At 41.2% G+C, this 20,347-nt stretch overlaps 1 protein-coding gene across 4 annotated transcripts in view; it reads right to left on the bottom strand.

Moving 5' to 3' along the window:
* The window catches only part of si:ch211-207d6.2 (sickle tail protein homolog), a 54,371-nt gene that overhangs the window by 20,419 nt on the left and 13,605 nt on the right, over window positions 1-20,347 (bottom strand). For 3 of the 4 annotated variants that reach the window (XM_047590524.1, XM_047590523.1, XM_047590522.1), the window contains exons 2-8: window positions 19,464-19,663; window positions 11,879-12,074; window positions 9,975-10,173; window positions 7,514-7,607; window positions 2,372-2,648; window positions 1,598-1,874; window positions 245-562 (exon numbers count right to left, since the gene is read on the bottom strand). In XM_047590524.1, coding sequence (XP_047446480.1) covers window positions 245-562; window positions 1,598-1,874; window positions 2,372-2,648; window positions 7,514-7,607; window positions 9,975-10,173; window positions 11,879-12,074; window positions 19,464-19,663 — 1,561 coding nt within the window. Of the gene's footprint in view, window positions 1-244; window positions 563-1,597; window positions 1,875-2,371; window positions 2,649-7,513; window positions 7,608-9,974; window positions 10,174-11,878; window positions 12,075-17,788; window positions 17,981-19,463; window positions 19,664-20,347 lie in introns of those variants that run through there. The other variant, XM_047590525.1, reaches the window with a different exon arrangement.

Here is a 20,347-nt window from a genome sequence, read left to right as displayed (position 1 = left end):
GTTTCATACTCCAGTGAGTGCATTTCATCAAAGACACTGGATACAATACAATATGTACTGTATCCTAGCAAGGTGCCAAATTGGGTTACACAAAATAAGCAAAATATATCCGAGATAATAGTGCAAATTGGTAACTGATGTGTGACAGTTTCAAGTTTTCAGGTTTGAAATTATGAATAGATGGCCCTGGATCAAATGTGATGCTGTCTGTCAAACATTAGCTGCAAAAAAAGGTGTAGCTCACCTCTGGGCATTGCTGGAGGTGACATGGCCCTGAAACAGTCTCTCAGGTTGTCCCAGAGGACTGTCCACAAATACAGATGAGGTGGAGGATGACGAGCCACTCCCTCGGCTTCTGTTCACAATCTCCACCGTGGTCCCATTACTATCCCGCCGCAGGGAACGGCGAATCGGTGACATCCTCTCCAGAGGTACCAGGCCCACCCCTCCAATGATCTGCCCATCAAGCATCCTAACGTCACTGGCTCTGTGAGGGGAAGGTGGTGGGGTTTTGGTTCCCAATGGAGGGAGCTGGCTGTCACCATACTTTCTGCTTTTCTGCCTGGATGGGTAAAAAATAGATGAAATGATTAACGGATTTTATGAATAACAGTGGAATAACATGTGTCTGCATGTCTTTGTTCCAATCAGTCACAACTCCAGTCCAGTATTTTGCTTTAACAGTTGATACATGTGACTGGTGTTGCCTGTTTTGACACATGTTGCTGCTATCTTAAATGTACAGCATAAAACAGAAAACTGAAATGTAGCTACACAAGTTCCACAAATGCAACTGCCTTTCCTAAATATATCACTTCAGACACCATTTTCTCTTCTACTACAGTCAGCAGTAATTAATAATTAAGTGGCTCATCAAACTTCTGACGAAGCAGGTGCACACTGCAGGTGTCAGTGGTTGATGTCATGTGAAACAGCACTTGCTGTAAACATGAACATCACATTATGACGCTGAAACTGTTGAAGATTTAAACAGAAAAATCTCTTTTGTGTAAAAATGGTTTTGTGATATTTATCACATACATAGGTTCTTACTCATAGTATGGTATTGGTTAGAGGCAGTATTAGGAGGCTGGCAGCCTGCTCTGTAATCCTAAATTACACGTATTGTTTTGAACACTGATCAGGAATAACATTATGACCAGCTTCGTAATGTGTGTGTATGTCTTCCTTGTGCCTCCAACTCATCAGAGAATGGAAAGATCTCTGAGGATCATCACACTGATATTTGATCGGTTTAGGATCTAGTGAATTTGGAGGCCAGGTCAACACCTTGTGCTGTTTGTCAACGTTTTTTTTTCTCTTGTCATCAAGGAGTTATGGGGTGGGGGTGCCTAGTGTGGTTTAGGTGGTTCTAAGTAACATCCACATGAATATCAAGTCCAAGAGTTTTCCAGCAGAACATTGAATTGTCACAAGATGGTCAGTGTTATTTACTTCTCCTGTCTGTGGTCATAATGTTATGCCTGAAAAACCAAACCTGACCAGCACCTCCGTAGAGCAGTACCTGAACCAACCCCTTACCTGCAATTATCTCTACACTAGATCACCTGAACTGGGTGTAAATTAGTTTAAGTACCTGTGTAGGGAGCGATTCTGGTGTTCCATGCTCTCTCCGTAGCCCATCAGGGGTTTAACGGAAGCGCGGTATTGTTGCAGTCCCCCTGGGATCCCTAGGACCCCTGCATCCACCATGTCTGCAGTGAGAGACGGAGGAGCACTATACTGAGAGGAGGACATGCTGAGGCGACCTCCCCCTCCCTCCTGCAGGGAGGAGCAGTAGGGATCTGTGTAATGTGGGCCTCCATCACCACGCACTACTAAGGCCATGCTCTTGCTGCCACCAACGTCGTCATCTGACACACATACACACAAAATATCAGAATCATATCAGAATCAGAAGTAAATACATTTAGATAAAGAATAAAGCATGCTTTGAGTCATGTTTAAATGTATGGAGTGCAAGGAAAATATATGGTATTAATTACCGGGGTAGGATGTGTGGATATTTTACCACATGAGGAAAAAAATGCACTGTCATATCTATCCTGTTAAAGACACTGATCTGTCAGCCTTTCTGTCACTAGCTCCTGAAACAGGACTAATTCTGAGCTGGAAGTCAGCTTTTCTGTTAGGTCAATAATCAGTTCAGAAATCACCAATACTAGTCAAGCCAAACAACAGGTTACACAAAGCTAGAGGCTACCTTGGTGATGGCAATATGTCATTTGAAGGGAACTGCATTTGACTGCGTGCTTTCACGCTGAAAACTAGGGATGGCTTGAATTCACAGAAAAGGAAAAATGAAGTCTGAATATTGACTCAGAGAATCAGCTGTGTGCAGGCATCTCACCAGGCTTTACATCTCTCCTCTCCAGTATGGCACTGCTGGTGGTGCACAGAGAGCTGGATCGCCCTGAGCCGGACAAGTGTTCCCGAGGTAATATGGCACTGCCCGGGTCCACAACCCCACCACCACCTCTACTGTATGCCATCCTGGAAGGGGAGGAGGGCATGGAGCGGACCATGGGTGGGGACATAGAGCCTTGCAGGCTGTGCAGGGTGCTGCGACTGGATGACGGTAAAGTGTGGACTGGACTGTGATTTCCATACAACACCTCTTTGGAGATCTGCCAAAGAAAAGTGATGAAAGCACATGATTAATATCACTTAATACAACTGCTAAGAGTTAGACTCACCAGCCCATTGATTAATGTCTCATGATGATAACAGGAGACAAATGCTCATTCCATGCCTTCATTGTACACCTTCCCCAAGGATTAACAACATTTGCTTAGTTGATTTGAACACCTGCCAGATACACCAATAGAGGCATTAACTAAAATAACAAAAACCGAATACTGTCAGACGAATGCATGTGTGTGTGTGTGTGTGTGTGTGTGTGTGGCAGGGAGGCACTGTTGAAAGACTTGAAGCCAGGGAATGTCACTCCTCCACAGCATCAAATGCAACACAAAAACTGCCACAACTGATCAACTCAACATGCGCTTTTTTTCTTTTGCAAAGCAAAGCCACATTACCACACATATGAGACCAATCCCACCAAAAATACTGCACTTAGCCCCTTATCTAATTTGGTTCATTGTTTTGGAGGGTGATGAGGCGTGGATTACGTCACCTCACCTTGATACATACATTCAGTATACTGATTTTCTCATCCCCTTTTCCATCCACTTATCCAAAATTGGGTCGAGTTGGCAACAGGCTAAGCAAGGAACTCCAAATGCACCACTCCCCAGCAACACATTCCCAGGCCAGACAGGATATATACAGTAATCCCTCCAGCAAGTTCTGGGTCTACCCCAGTGTCTTCTCCCAGCTGGCCCTATCTGGTAAACCTTCAAAAAGCAAGGTGCCCAGGAGAAATCCAAACCAGGTGCCTGAACCACTGTTAGTGTGCTCTGAATCCTTGTGGCCTGAAAGGTGCCAAACACTTGAAAACCAGAGACCCTCAAAATACCAGTATTTTTCTTAGGACCAGACCTGGTTGTGACGAGCCAGTAAGTACTGTCCGCATACAACCTGACAGTGTGAGAGTGATGTAATGTTGAATTAGAAAGAGATATGTTCTGAAAAGAAAATTTGACTACCACAGCAATTCTATATCAGTGTCTGCAATAACAACTCTGAAAAGGGCCAAGATGGGACAAGACTTCCTGCTCTTTTAGATTACATCTTACTTACATGTGCTCAAATGAAGCCCTGACTCTTGACTCTTGGACTGTAACAACATGAACTCCAACAAAGACTTAACTTGTGAAGGTAAATATTTTTCATCTGTAAAGCAAAAATATTATGAATATGTGGCCTTTGCCATGGGGCTACCCGTTAGGTAAAGGAAACCATGGCAACCAACATGACAATTATACAGTCTGTCCAGTTCACTTATTTGCCCTCCACTTACAAGTTTTTACTGCATCACAATCGGCAACTGCTTAGAGCCATGGTAAACAGGGAAGTAAACATATTTAAAGCTGATGACAGATGACAAACACAAAATATTCAGTCTACTAATCCTTTCCGGTAACACAGATTTCCCCATCTCTTTGCAAAACTCTGCTGCATTTAACCATCATTCCTGGATGTAACTCCTGCATTTGCAAATGCAAAACCTCCGATGCCTTGCATTATCTGTGCTCTATACTATCTACAAGCATCTTTTCTCCATTTAAAAAACTGAACACTAGTTTTTGTTCTGGAGAGCATGAGACTGCATCTGTCTGACAAAAAGTACTTATCATGGTCAGTACCTGAAGTTTTATCAAAGACACAATTATGACACAACTTTCCATACACACACTGTGTACAACAAGTTTTTGGATCAGTTTCCGCTGTTTCAATGGACATAAAAACACACTGCTTTGTCAAGTGTTCTAGTAAACGTTGTATTATTGACTTACCTAAGTAAGCCTAAGCCTGTAGCTGTGCAGTGCACAGCGGCCTATATGATTGAATCCTTTACACTATTCAAGTCCATCTCTTGATTTCAAAGGCTGTTGATCTCTAAACCTACACAGGGCTGACAAGTCATAACACATAAACTGCTTGGAGTTTGAAAATCCAGCATGAAATAAAGCCTGCAGTGTGACGTCCAGACCAGTTACACAAGGAGAGCAGCCTGTCATTCAAACGTTCACTGGAGCACAAACTGAGATGACTCAAATTCTCCACAACAACAAAATCTCATTGTAGCTGTGACTCAGCTCTGACTGGCTTTCACATCCGTTTGAAGACAACATCTTCTCTCTATGCATGCAAACTCTCTGTAACCTCCAGAAAAGTGTAAGGACACTAAAACACTAGTCTAACAGGACCTTAACCTTAACGTTACCCCAGAGCCCTAAGCAAAATTTGATTTTGGGGCCCTCTATGTCTGCCAATAATATTTATTGTTAAACATGCACACACCAACTGTAAACTCACTGCAGCTCTGATTAACCTGTGGTCAGTCTGACATGTCTTTGTGCATGTATGTGTTACGTGCTGAAACTATGCTGTTGTTTCAGGTGTAATGAAGTTTATTTGTGTTGCAAATCAACATCAAGCACAGTCAAAACTACTCTGAATCAGTTACATTATACAAACATTATTTTTGGTTTGTTATTTTTGGTTTCAAAACACTACAACAACAGTGTGCAAAAATAATTTATAGTGCATGAACAACAATAAACTGCAACAACAAATAAAAACATTAGAAATAACAAACTCAACTGTACAAAACAGAAACAAAATAAACAATAGAATACCAAGCAAATACTTAAATAATGACATAAATGAACACAACCTGAAACATGGTGACAAAAATCTCTTAAAACAACAAATATAAAGTTGAGTAATTACTTCTTAAATCTATGGAAATGTGCAGCATATGTAACTATGAGCAAAAGCTTTTTTCTGACAAAATATGTGCATTAGTCAAGAGTGGGAGGCCAATAATGCTTAGATGTATTTGCCATGGATTACACATATGATATATTACAGTTTAATATAAAAGGTCATTTCAATGAGAAGAAAGTCTTAAAAAGATTGACCATTAGGCATCAAGCACAGTCTTGGTTGACTTGACAATTTCTGGATACTGTCTTCAGTACTGGCCAGAGTACAAAGCAGAATTAGAAGATAATGTCAGTTTGGACAAGATTCTTATATAGAGGTAAATGGAAAATACAATTTAAATAACTTAAATTTGGAAATTCACTCTATGTAGATTGTTGTTATGTTGGTAATCATCAGTGAGGAAGGCATGAAAGACTCCTCATATAAGCTCATATAAGGCTAGATCGCTGATGATGTCAACTAAGACAAAAATCAGCCCACAGCCTGAAGAGAAATAAATCCTCTCTGAATGGGAGTTTATTTGCAATTACTGCATCAATCCTTTGATATTTAATACAGAATATTGATGGATGACACATGATGTATGAGGTTGGGGGGAAAGGCTATAATTGTGGGTCAAAACTGGGTGACACATTTGTTGTTGATTGGCCCGGAGGCAGCTACATCATTTATGACACACAGCATGTTTACTGTGGCCTTGCTGATCCTGTCTCCCCTCATATGCTGTCTGTGCAGACAGGCCATGTGCAGTGAAGGTTCTTAAGCAGTATGCTCCGAAGAATATATACTAACCCTATCTGTTACATGCTGAAGTTGTGCTGGTCATTCCAACATTCTCTGGGCAGTATGTGTTTACTTTTTTTTTTTTTTTTTATCTTTTCACATCACTCCAGCTTTTATTTATATATTATTTATATATTTGGATTCACTGCATATTAAACACTCTACTTTAATGTACCTTGATTTCTATGTTCTGCTTCAACTTAAAGCACTACCACACTGAAAAAAAAAAATGTTGTTTGTTCTGTGTTGCTCGGATGCTTCATCATTCATTGGAATTCAAATCCCAAGTGACCATGTTGAGTTTGTACCAGTTTATTATGAGGATTCAATCTTATAGAGTCTGCTGCTTCAATACAGTCCCTGGCTCAAATTTCCACCCTAAACTATTTACCTGTACCAAGTGGTGGTGTTCAATGGGTTTTACAGAGCGTTTTATTCAAATTGTGGTGTAACATGCTAGCAAATAACACTGACTAGATCTAGACTAGACCAGACACCTCCACCCCATAGCAATGATACTCCTTGATGGCAGCAGTCATCCCCAGCAGGATGCAGACTGACACTTAAAGAACAACTCAAAAACCACGAAGAACAGCACAAGGTGTTGACCTGGCCTCCAAATTCATCATATCCTCTCTATGTCCTGTGGTGTCTGGCCTATCTCTATTCTCTGACACTGACAATCCTCAAACTCTGCAACAGTATTGTGAAATGGTACCAATAAAGGATAAGTTATATTTATATATTAGTTCGGCCCCACGCATCACACAATCCACTCTAAAACAATGAGATTATAAGATCATAAACAACATTCACTTCATCTGTGGGTGTACACAGTGTTTTTACTCATCTATGTAGAGTTGTCAAACAGATTAGGTTATCATACAAAACTGCTGAATGTTGTACTCATCTCATGTCATCTCCCATACTGCTTAATCCTCACTAGGGTTGCAGGGGTTACTGTAGTCTATCCCAGCTGTCATTGGGTGAGAGGCAGGGTACACCCTGGACAGGTCTCAAGTCTACCACAGAGCTAACACACAGAGACAAACAACCATTCACACTCACACCTAGAGTCAATTTAGACTCACAAATTAGCCTAACGAGCATGTGTTTGGAGGTGGGAGGAAGCCAGAGTAAGACACGGGGAGAACATGCAAACTCCACCCAGAAAGGCCCAAGCTGGACTCGAACACGGACCTTCTCGCTGTGAGGCATCAGCGCCATGTTGTACTCTATTATCTTAAATTTACACATCATGATCCTGTTACACAGTTCCCAAATTTTCCAAACTCTATATAGTGAAGGCAGGCTACATAGCGAAAACTGTGAAGCAAAATTTTGGCTGACTTACCCTTCCCTCTGTGTTGGCAGGTCTGGCATGGCGTTGGAACACATGTGCTGGGTCTTTATGATAAGCCTTCAGGTAAGAATGGGCTGTAATATTTCTAGAAGCAAACAGAAAGCAAATCAGTGACAGTTCAATGTTTGTGTTATGCCCAAAAAGTCTTGCAGCTTGGAAATCAGCAGTGATGAGCCAATAGATCATTTTAGTCCTGTGTAGTCCTGTGTGTGTGTGTGTGTGTGTGTGTGTGTGTGTGTGTGTGTGTGTGTGTGTGTGTGTGTGTGTGATGATCAGAAATGCTGGTATTGGGATTCAGCCAAGCCAGTTTTCCTGTTTGAATGGCAGTTGGGTAGCGTCAAAGATGCCAGAAATCTAAGAAGAACCAAAATCACGGTGATTTCGATCACCCAAATCACGACTAATGGTGTTTGCTCTACAGAAGAACTTTTCTCTGGAAATTGAAGTCGTAAATTATTCAATGTGTTTGGTGAGGTGGAAGTTGGAGATCATCATTCAATACTACCAAGCAAAAAAAATCACTAAACAGAACAGGACTCAATTATGACAAATGCTGCACTGAAACAACAATAACAAACTCTGAATGCTGAGCACTGAATTTAAAAAAAAGAGAAGTCAAGGAGAAAAAATATTTCAGAGATGGTCACAGAGAGAGCTTTGGGATTAGATGACCAGGTGCCTCACTACATTAGCATTGTACTTAATCCAGTTGCACAGAGCACACATGATCTGAGAAAAGATAAAGAAGACAAGGAAAGCGTTTGTGAATTTACAGGATGGACATTTTGTTCATGTAAGATCGGATCAGGATTCGGCCAATATTGAATATGAAATGCTTGGTATGGGAATGGGAAAAGACTTTTACCTTATAAACAAAGTCAACACCGTTTTTAGAGTTTTGAGAACTCTACACAAAGCTGATCTAATGTACACAGAATAGAAACAGAATTCACTGATCACATTGTAATCTACAGATAACATACTATATTAATAGACAAATGGGGCTTCCCAAATGCGAAACAGTGCATGATCAGTGAGTATATAAAGAAGTGAAAAGTCGTTTTAAAGTTTTCTCAGGTAATTTTGAGTTTGGCTGAGGTCAGATTCTGTGCAGGCCGGTCAAGTTCTTCCACACCAGCTCATCCAGGTCCTCATGGACCTTGTTTTGTGCACTGGTGCACAGTAACTTTGAAACAGAAAGGGGCCATCCCCAAACTGTTCCCACAATTCCCACATGGAATCCAAAATATCTTGGTATGCTCAAGCATTCAGGGTTCCTTTCTCTGGAACTAAGGGTCCAAGTCCAGCTCATGAAAAACAACCCCACACCATAATCTCCCCTCCACCAAACTTCACACTTGGCACAGTGCAGACAGACAAGAACCGTTCTCTTGGCAACCACCAAACCCATATTCGTCCATCAGATGGCCAGATGGATAAATGTGAGTTGTCACTCCAAAGAACATCTCCATTGCTCTAGAGCAGAGGCTTTCGAAGTGTTTCAGGCCAAGGGCCCAAAAACTGATGAGAGATTAAGTAGGGACCCCCCTACGTACTGTATATGTATACGTTATTATTATCATTTTACCTTCAATATTAAGTTAATCAAATACACAGTTTCAAATGTTGTTGTTGTTGTTTTTTTAGACAAGATAAAGAAAATGAAGGCTCTCGGCCAATTGCAGGGAACCTGACAAAGTCAGCGTGTAATATGTGGCCTCATGATTGGCTCAGCAGCAATAGGGGCCTACTGTGTCCAGGAAGCTTAGATTGATAGATCTAGTGTGGCACTGGTTCGCGAACCACCTGTTGAGAACCTATGCTCTATCGTCCAGTGATGGTGTGCTTTATACCACTGCATCAGACGCCTTGCATTGCACTTGGTATTGTATGTATGTATGTATGTATGTATGTATGTATGTATCGGTGATGTATGGATGCAGCTGCTCTCCCATGGACAACCATTCCATGAAGCTCTCTAGCCACTGTTCTTGAGATAATCTGAAGGCCACATGAAGTTTGGAGGTTGACTCTGCAGACTGACTTTGCAGAAAGTTGGCAATCTCTGCGCACTATGCACCTCAGCATCCACTGACCCCACGGGTCTGTCATTTTACATGGCCTGCCACTTCGTGGCTGAGTTGCTGTCATTCCCAATCACTTCTACTTGTAATAATACCACTGACAGATGTCTGTATTTAGTAGTGAGGAAATTTCACAACTGGACTTGTTGCACAGCACCACAATTGAATTCACTGAGCTCCTCAGGGCAACCCATTCCTTCACAAATGTATGTAGAAGCAGTCTGCATGACCAGGTGCTTGATTTTATACACCTGTTGCCATGGAAGTGATTGGAACGCCTGAATTCAGTTATTTGAATGGGTGAGTGAATACTTTAATATAGTGTCATACAAGTGTTTATCGTTTAATATTGTACGACAGGCCCTCACCGTATGTCCTCCAGGTCGTAGTAAACATTGCGACTGGTGTCTTTGATGAAGATGGCCATGTTGGGAGACTGCAGCATCTTCATGGTGAGCTGATGAGGGAACGCAGTGACAAACAGGGCCCGCAGAGCATCCTCACTGCTGATTTCAGGGGGCATTCTGACCTGCTTTGTCTCCTCTCCATACTGCAGGTACAGTACACCTAACACATCACACACAACAGGGAGCATGTAATATGCAACAGAACTGTATAATGTGATAGTACTCATACATCAATCAATCTTAATGCATCACTTCTGATATATGACGTCTTGATTATGCAGTTAATCCCTTTTTACAATCATCTGGCATACTACCATGATCAAGTTTCACAAAAGTGTGCTTTATTTATTCGGTTTCCCACGATATATTTAAACATCCACATTGATGTTTAGAACTGTAAATCTGGGTCCTGCTGACCATCCCATCTGGCCTCAACAACTTCAGACCGGTTGCACTGATGTCACAGTCATGAAAGTCCTGGAGAGACTCGTCCTGGCTCATCTGAGACCCCTGGTGCCCCCCCTCATGTTGGTGTGAATGATTCTGAAATCTATCTGCTGCAATGAGCTCACTCTCACCTGGATGGTGGGGAGGTCACTGTGAGGATCATGTTCTTTAATTTCTCCAGTGCTTTTAACACCATTATTTAGCCCTTTCTGATGAGTGAAAAGTTGCTCAGGATGGGTGTCAGCTCCTCCACTGTCCACTGGTTTGTTGATTACTTGTCTGTCAGGCCTCAGTTTGTGCGGCTGGGGGGGCTCCCTGTCAGATACTGTTGTCAGTAATGTGGGGGCGCCACAGGGGACTGTCCTGTCTCTTTTTCTGTTCACTGTGCAGTAGTCCCAGGCAAACCATTCCTGAACGTAGACAAGTCCAAGGAGCTGGTCATTGACTTCAAGAGGAAGAGGACACCAATAGAGCTCATCCCCATCCAGGGCCTGGAGGTGGAAGTAGTGGACCATTACTAGTACCTGGCAGTCCACATGAGCAACAGATTGGACTGGAGGGACAATAGTGATGCTGTGTAGGGCCTGAGTAGACTCTACTTCCTCAGGAATCTTAGATCTTTCAATGTGTGCAGTGAGTTACTAGAGTCTTTCTACAAGTCCGTTGTAGCGAGTGCCCTGTACTTTGCTGTGGTTTGTTGGGGGAGTAGTACCAGCAAAAAATACATCAGTAGGTTAGTGGCTCATATGGAAGTAGAGTGACCTGATATGTATAGTCCAAGGATAAAAACAATCTTTCAGTTAGTTTTTTCTGGTTTTAAAGGTTCTGGATATTCTTCTTGAGGGTACAGAGTCAGCAGTGGTGCCCAGGATAGAGGGATCCATGAGAGGGAACAAGAGCTGGCAAGTCACCAATAGTCTTTTCAGCTGAGCCAGCAGTAATGGAGTACACCAGCACACTCGGAACGGTAGAAGGTTTCCAGCAGCCAATTCCTTCTGTGCATTCTCAAGTCGCTGCTGGACATTCCTTGTCACTGCCGTGGTGTTGGCTGATCTGAATATGTCTTCAGAGATGTAGCCTCCAAGGAGTTTGAAAGCGGGGGAACTGCCCTTACAGTCACCATGGACGTGGAAAGGGCCAGGGTCTGTTTTGTAATCGATAACCACATTTTTTTTGGTGTTCTCAACACACAAGTTCTCAAGGCACCACTCTGAAACTCTACCTTATCCCTATAAGTCATCTCGTGTCCTCCTGTCCTATAAAGGTGTTTTTTTTTTCTGCAAATTTTAGTGTTGGTAGGGTTAGCTGGGACTGCAGTCATGTGTATGCTGAAGAAAAACTTTGTCACATTCCATATTTTGAGCAGCAGAAGTAAGAACAAGTAATTACATTAATGCTAATGTTATTAGTCTACCTACCAGACCTCTCTCTTGCCTGACCACTTGAGCGTCCCACAGGTAGACTTGCTCTGGCTTTGGAGCCCCTTGTAAAGGGGACTGATGGGGGAAGTAAGTCTCCATCAGACATGGTTTCTGAAGCCAAAGAGTCCTGCTCTTCCACCAAGCCCCGCACACCTGCACATGGGGGAGGTTCAGAAGGTCGAGGACTCCTTACCTGAATGGAGGGAGATAACATATGACAAAGGAAAAGTTTATGGTTTAAAGTTGAATATTATACCATAGGCAGGGCACTGAGTGTTAGTTTATTGCCATTGTTATTTGACTAGACCAAGACCAAGCCCAAGTCAAGATAAAACATAATGCCTCTTTGAAAGGAGCTTACTGTTACTTAAGAGTCAAAACTTAAAAAGGACCCCACTCTAAAAACAAACACCCTCATCTGGCACCCTCATCTGTTTTTGTGTGAGAGAGATTGTATGTACTGCACTTGTAAGTCATGTAGTGGTGTTGTGCATACACTATGGTAGGATAACAAACTGTGCTGTTTATAGGTCTGAAACAACAGCAGTAGATAAGATCTCTATTTTTGAGAGATGATTGAGTGGTTTGTTCTTTTGGAAATACAAACAATACTCATTATACAGAAAAACAGAAAAATACTTTGTATTTGTGATTTGTACTAGGCTTGTAGATAATGACACACATGGATAAACCAACCATATAATCAGAGAGAAAACACAGACGGGAAGAAAAGCAACACACAAAAGACCAAGAGAAACTTTCAAAATAAAAACAGGAAACAAAAAAAAATCAAAGAGAGTAACAGAAATGATTCAATTCAAATTGTTCAATCTGATGAACAGAAAAAAAAGGTTCTGACAAACAGTCGAATGTTAGGTACCTGAGGAGAGGGAGTGTAGTATCATGGGAACAAAACTGTCATGTAGACAGTAACACTTTTACCCCTATTTCTATGACTTCACCTCTACAGGAACACACTGTAGAGTAACTCACCAACTCACACTGTACACACTGAGGCTAGAATGAGTCAAAAGTACTAAGCGTTTTTATCGCAGTATACACTGATCAGACATAATATTATTAACACTGACAGGTCAAGTGAATAAAATGGATTATCTCTTCATGAGGGCACCTATTAGTGGGTGGCCTAATTGCACATTACTGGACTACTTGGGCCGCTTTCCACCAGGGTATGTAGGCAACAGAACTGGACCACTGAGCAAGTGAAGAAGGTGGCCTGGACTGATGATCTACCTTACTTGCATGTTTGGATCCAGTATGGAAAGAAGCCAAGCCAGCGGAGGCAGTGTGATGCTTTGGGTAATGTTTTGCTGGGAAACCTTGCTTCCTGCCACCCATGTGGGTGGATCTGCTGAAAACATCTTGGTGCCTGATACCATGACACACCTTCAGGAGTTTAGTAGAGTCCATAACGGTATGCATGATCGATGTATGTGCTGCTAACATTTGATTACATTCTTTTCTTTTATTCAATTTCAGCCTGATATTAACATAGCTACAGAGGATGTGTCGCCACAACCACTGATCTGAAAATAAAACGCCTTTTCAAAGTCATTGTTAGAGGTATGGCCCCCCTATACCTTTGTAACCACTCTAACAAGTAACCACCTGGTAAAGAGAAGAACACACCAAACTGTTCACACTTTCTGACAGACAGCTTTCTGGGTACTCTATTTTGCTAATAGCCCTAGCTGAAGCTACTACATGTGTTGTAAAGTTAATCTAAATCATGCCTGTGCTGAAGTATCCCCCATCTCACTGTCTTCTAATGTAATGCTAAACAATGTTCTCTATGTGTTTGTGTGTTCATTGGTACATAGTTGATTGAATGAGGAGTTTTTCAAATGGATGAAAAGGTAAAAATAAACAATGTTAAAATGTACTGACACATATACTTACAAGGCCATTAATATACTTGATGACCTGCCCAAGATAAGTCTGTGTATCTCACAGTCTGTGTGCTAATATAATAATGAACAATTCAAATTTAATATGTAAGGTACACCCGGTATCTAATGGTTAAAATGTCTTCTTACAATAAATGGCAATAATGCATGCAATATGTACCTCTGGCAAGTGAGGAGTCTCCATTAAAGTGGAGATGGATTTCATGTAAGGTCACAGCAGAGTGATCTTCACTCTTACCACTTACAACTAACTACATGCTAACTACATATGAGGGACTGCACTGAAATCCAAAACATGAAACATGTGTATTTTTGTTGAGTATTTCTGTGAAACCCTCCTAAATGGTTCTCTAAAACAAACATAGGTTCTGGGGACTACTAATTACAGGCCTAGGCAAAGTTGTCGAGTCAGATTTCTTCGCCACTGTAGTCTAAGAAAAAAGAACAGATGACTGTGTTTAGTGTTCTCATGGACCTGAGGTGGAGCCACAAAATATGAGTCACAGAGAAGCAGCACAGGGCTTGCTTTATGATTGCCGTGCAGTAGCGTAAGGTGACCACACTGGATATTAACATTTTCAAAAGGCAAAGCAAACAGAGTTCAACTTAAGTAGTCTACTGACGTTCATTTGTGACTAAAACTAAAAATGAATGAATGAATTTTAAAAGGAATTTTAATCCAGTATCAAATCTGAATCCTTCTGAATCCAGTGATGGAACAGCAAGGACAAACTCAGATTACCTTCGGTGTGACTTTTTCTCAAAGGAGAGATTGAACCAGCTTACCGAGAGTTTAAATCCACCACACTATCTAAGATAGAAAATTAAGAATTGGTTTGTAACAACCTTTTAAAAACACAGTTCTGATGGAAGTATACTGGGCTGCGCTAGAGGACTACCTCATCGGAAGATTTCATCACTCATGTTTTTATCTGTCAATGCACATGTGGTTTATTTTTTGGTATAATTTCTATAACTAGTAAGTGGAGACTAAAGTCTTGCAAAATTTACCTGAGTACCCAGTTTGATAGAGTCTGTTTGTGAGATGGAGTAACAGGCTTGTTTGCTAAATTATGAAAACCCCAAAGGTCATGGCACACAAGTACTACTTTTGTGTTAGCTTGCAATAAGATTTGCATCACTTCACAATACTTTTGAATTGCCTTGGTACAACACATCAAACAGCAAAGAGGTGGTTGCTATTATTCATGTTGTAAGAGCTTACAACTGCTTGAACAACAAATTCATCTGGCTGCAATCATGCCGTAGCAGGGCTAAAGCACATAGTAGCATGTAGGACGATTCTGCATTATCTCAGAGCAGAAGCAGACAATCTTGCTGCTCACCAGTTGACATTTACTGTCATTTTTTGACTATGTATGAAATTATAATGGGCTTGTTAAAAATTTCTTGTTTTCTGAAAATGTTCAAATATGAGTTAGGCATTTATGCTATGAAGCTAACAATATGTAATTTTTCATGATGAAATGTTTTCAGTTAAGTGCTCAATTTACTTTATTGAGGGACCTCAAGGAATTTTCTAACAATCATTCTGACAGTTTCAAGATGGTTCTAAAGCAATAACTCTGCTCTAGATGTGGTATCGGTGCACAAGAGAAGACATTCTGGGTGAACTGCCCTTTAAATTCTGAAACAACTTTTAGTGCAATGGAAAGGACATTTGGACATTTCTTCCATACAGATTAAATGTAAAAGACTTTAAACCTACTGGTGCTCTGTCTATTATGAACTCAGCTACAACATATATACAGTTTATTGGGAGTTAAAGAAAAGAATCAGATCTTAAAATTTGAGGATTTTTCATTTCTTTGACATTTAACATAGAGTAAATTGTGAATCAGAGGGGAGCAGGCAATTGCTTTTACCCCATCCCTAACAACTGCAGTGAATCGAAATAAACTTTTCTTCCTGATGGCTCTCCAACCCCATCAGATTCCTCCTCTCCATATTTTTCTTTTTACAGTAAATTACAGTAAATTTGCATAATACTGCATTTATTCTGAAGAATGAAGGATAAATTCCACTAAGCATTAATACATTCTCTTCAGTAGTACGCAGGAGAAAAAAAGATCCCCTCCAAAGCCCCAAACTTGACCTAGATTACCCAGATTATCACTGAAAATCTGTGAGGAGATCTTAAACATTCTGTCTAAAAATTCCCAGAAGTTGAATTAATCTGTACGAACAGAAAGAGCTTGTAAAGTAAGATTGTATCAGAGATTGTGACAGAGGTTTACTCCTACCTTGAATGTACATTAAAGAGTTCTGTGTCATATACTATATGATTGAGCTGATACACACACACACACACACACACACACACACACACACACACACACATATGCTTGACCCATCCCATCAGACAACCAAATCTAGGCTCTAGAGACCTCTAGTGGTTCCAAGGATCTTCTGATTCAGAAATATATCACCACAGTATCTCTAGAGAGAGGTTATTAGACATCTTGTTCATTCTGACACACAAGTAAATTGTGGAACCTTACGCACACAAGTGTTAGCATTTCTTAAACCTAACCATCTACATAGTATCCATAGTATCGCTTTAACACACTTACTGAATGAATGTTGCTCTAACACACTGTACATCCTCCTGCAAATATCCTGCATTTGTACATAACCACAATATTAACAAAGGAGTGTAAACAGCATACAGGGAAGCAACTCCACTCACAATTTAATGTCATCACGAACACACCCACTTCTCCTCACAGAGGCTGTTTCTGGAAGGCGTTTCACAGTGATCTTTTCTGAGCTGGAGTTTATATCCACAGTATAGACGAACACTATAAATGAGGCTACAGGCAAGACACAGACAGAGGAACTGCCCAACTATGTTAGTGAGACAGTCCAACTACAGGAGAGGTGACTGCAAGCACATCCACTTAATGTCACTGCTACTGACTTTTCTAAAGTTTACCTGTTTGCTGTTCCTGCTTTTTCTCTCTTTTTCATCAGGGAAAAAAGTTCCAATTCTTCCTCTAAGCAATTGTCCTTGCAGTTGATTCAGTATTATCTCCTCACCATAAATAACTTTGATCAAAATGAGAGTTTAATGTGCACCTGTTTGTAGATGCATAAGTTAAAAGATGTAATCACTAATAGCATTTAAGCAATGGCATGTTTATTTCTAATGTTTCTGAATGGTCTAATCACCCACACCTATTGCAACATACTTCCCAAAGCTCCTTTGTGGGGTAGCTACCTAAATTAACAGCTAACCACACAGCTGTAGCAGGTTGTTATTGACTGATCATACATTAATTATGACTAATAGATACAAAAACATTCTTTATACATTCCTTACAAATCCATTACAGAACCACCTGTGGCTGACCTAACACAGGTCCAGTATCTGGAATATGGAGCGTTCGTGGGGACATCTTTAAGTTTCACTTAACACTCTGCATTCCGCCGTGAGTATCAGGAAACAATGTCCTTAACAATTTAAACAACTCGTGCACAACTGGCTGCTCTCAGCAAAAACTGCAGAACAGAAGCAAAAAAAAAAAAAAAAAAAAAAAAAAGGCCAGGTGGGACGCGCCCAAAGCAAGTCAAGTGGTGTTTTGTTAAAACACCCCATGTCCTGTGTTAAACCCAATGAAGAGAAAACCGTAAGGCCAATCTTTTAGTTTCTTTTTTCTTTTTTCTGGCTGTTGTCGCTACAGACTCCACAGAGCTGACAGAAGTCAGAGGAGGACATGGAGCTGTGCGCTGCGCAGTCAGTGCGCACTCTCAGCCCGCGTACTGACGGTGTGTCGTAGTCCGGCTATGTAAACACTGAACATGACACTGAACTCGAGTATGCCGTCGTTGGACGTACGGGTAAATTCAGTAAAACGTTAAGGAAGACTGGCTGGCTAATTTCTAAACTCTTCTCTCAAACAGTTACATATATATATATATATAAAACGTTGTAACCAAATGCGCGGGAGGGACTTACCTTAATGAGGGACAGTTATGGTTGAAAGTGAATTAGTTTACGGGCTCAGCTTTGAAGAGTAAGAATCAAAATCCAGCGTGTTAGGTCACTTCGTCTCTTTGTTTCTCCGTATGAGTTCCACCTCCAAACCGCACCTCTCAGCCCGGGCTGTCGCTCTCTACCTGCTACTGATACACTATTACAACACAACCCCACCTCAGCAAATAATGCTGGCTTTACCAGTCTGACTAGCAGATCAGTCCAACCTGGCAGCCATGTGGACACGGCAGACAGTTATTTAAAAGAGTCTGGATCCTCCCCACACGCCACCATGTAAAGGCTTGTGTGTATGTTGATACACATTCCTAGACGCACAGGCTACCCACGGATGCACTGTACTACTGTACGAATGACTACACACACGCACGCACACGCGCGCGCGCGCCTACACGCACACATACATATGATAGATAGACGTTCACTGCAATTAACAAAATCCAGTGAAGAAACAGAAGAGAAATCTAAACCAAATCGATATTTGGTAAGACCGCCCTTTGCCTTGAAAACAGCATCAGTTCTTCTAAGTACAGTACAGTTTAAGTTTCCAAGGTTGTTCCAAACATCTTGGAGGACTACCCACAGATCTTCTGTGGATGTAGACTTCCTCCAACCCTGTCTCTGTCTCTGTGTGTAATTCCAGACTGGCTACTGATCAACATGATGTTGAGATCAGGGCTCTGTGGGGGCCATGCCATCACTTCCAAGACTACTTATTCTTCTTTACACTCAGGATAGTTCTTAATGACCTTGACTACACGTTTGGGGTCTTTGTCATGCCACATAATACTTTACTACAGCCAATTATTTCAAATTTTGACTCATCAGTCCAGAGCAGCTGCTGCCATTTTTCTGCCAGTTCCTATGTTTTCATGAATAGTTGAGTCTTGGCCTTGTTTCATGTCAAAGGTATGGATTTTTGGCTGCAACTTTTCCATGAAGACCACTTCTGGCCAGACTTCTCCTGACAGTAGATGGTGTACCTCTGCCCCACTGGGTTCTGCTAGTTCTGAGCTGATGGCTCTGCTGGACATCTTTTAATTTTGAAGGGAAATAAGATTGATGCGCTTTTCATCTGCTGCTCTATGCTTCCTTGGCTGACCACTGCATCTACAATGTGTTGCCTGTTTCTTTGTGCTTTTTCTGTCTTGTTGCTGTGCTCTGTCTTGTGTATAGTGTCTTCCACAACCCAAGTTTTAAGCCTGACTACAATCCTTCAAAATCCAAGCGTACCTATAAGAATGAATGCTGGTTTGAAAGCAAAGGGTAGAAACGACAAATATTGAGTATATACATATTAGTATATATAGATCAATATTTATATTTTTGAAGGAATTCTTAGTTTACAGCATTTTTTCGCTCCTGCCTAAAACTTATGCACAGTGCTGTATGTATGCTGTTTTGTTGAACACAAATTTTTGTAATTATCACTTTGAAAAGAAAGTGTTCTATATAGAGACAATATAGAGAGTGAGTCAGTAGTCAGACATCAGCAGTTTTCCCTCGGATCTAAAATTCAAGTGTAAGAGATCTGTACTTCTGAAACTTCCTTCTTATGTAAGACACCTAAGTCATAAGACTTAAATTCCTGACTGTTAACAGCAGACCCAAGGCTGCACTGATTAGCTGTAAATCTTACCTGTTCCTTCACACGGTCCTGGCGTCCCATGATAATGGCAGCATGGTGAGGATACTTCTGCCTCAGATGATCCAGGAACACCTCTTTCTTCCTTTCCACATGAGGGTGCTGCATTATGAAGCTGTCCAGCTGACTGTCTCCGTGGCTGGCACCAGCAGGAGGAGCATGGCTTCGAGGGAAGGTACTGGGAGAGCATAGAGCTGAACCATAAGAGGAGATATTAGGGTTAAGGGGCAGGCTGCTGTTGGTGTGATATTTATTCTGCAACATAAGATCTGCATGACTGCCCAGTGCACAAGAAGAAGAGGAAGATGCGGTATGGATGAGAATTAACTCACTGATTCCATCAACACAAGTCACCATATTACCATTAATATAAGATGGGCAAGACAAAGTTTTCTTCTAATGATTGTAGTACTGAATTTTCATGTGTGTTTTCATATTCAACCTGAATTACGCTTAAAAGAACTAGTTAGAAACAGAAAATATCTTTTAAAATGTAGTTGTCAATTAATATGATTTTCTGTTAACTTGATCATTGTTAACTGATACCAAGCATGCCAGCAATGAATGACAACACTGACAACTTACAGTTCACAATACCCATGTGCAAGGGTCAAGGGTCCACCACACCCTGTGCGTAGAGGACAACCCGCTTTATCCACCTTCTGTTGAACCCATTCGTCTCTACTGTTTCCCCTCTTTCTTTACTTAATTGCATCCAACAGGAACAAATTCAATGCCTCCAATATACATAATATATGTAATCCATCCATCCAGCTATCCGTCAGTTCCATTTCTGTAAGCTCATCTGAGGTTAAAGAATGCCATATGTTGCTCTCTTCAGCAGTGTATTCCAGTTTCTCTTAGAGGATCCAAAAGTG

The sequence above is a fragment of the Mugil cephalus genome, chromosome 7 (assembly GCF_022458985.1).
Source record: "Mugil cephalus isolate CIBA_MC_2020 chromosome 7, CIBA_Mcephalus_1.1, whole genome shotgun sequence".
Classification (NCBI taxonomy): Eukaryota; Metazoa; Chordata; class Actinopteri; order Mugiliformes; family Mugilidae; genus Mugil; species Mugil cephalus.
This window is presented reverse-complemented; position numbering and strand designations above follow the sequence as displayed.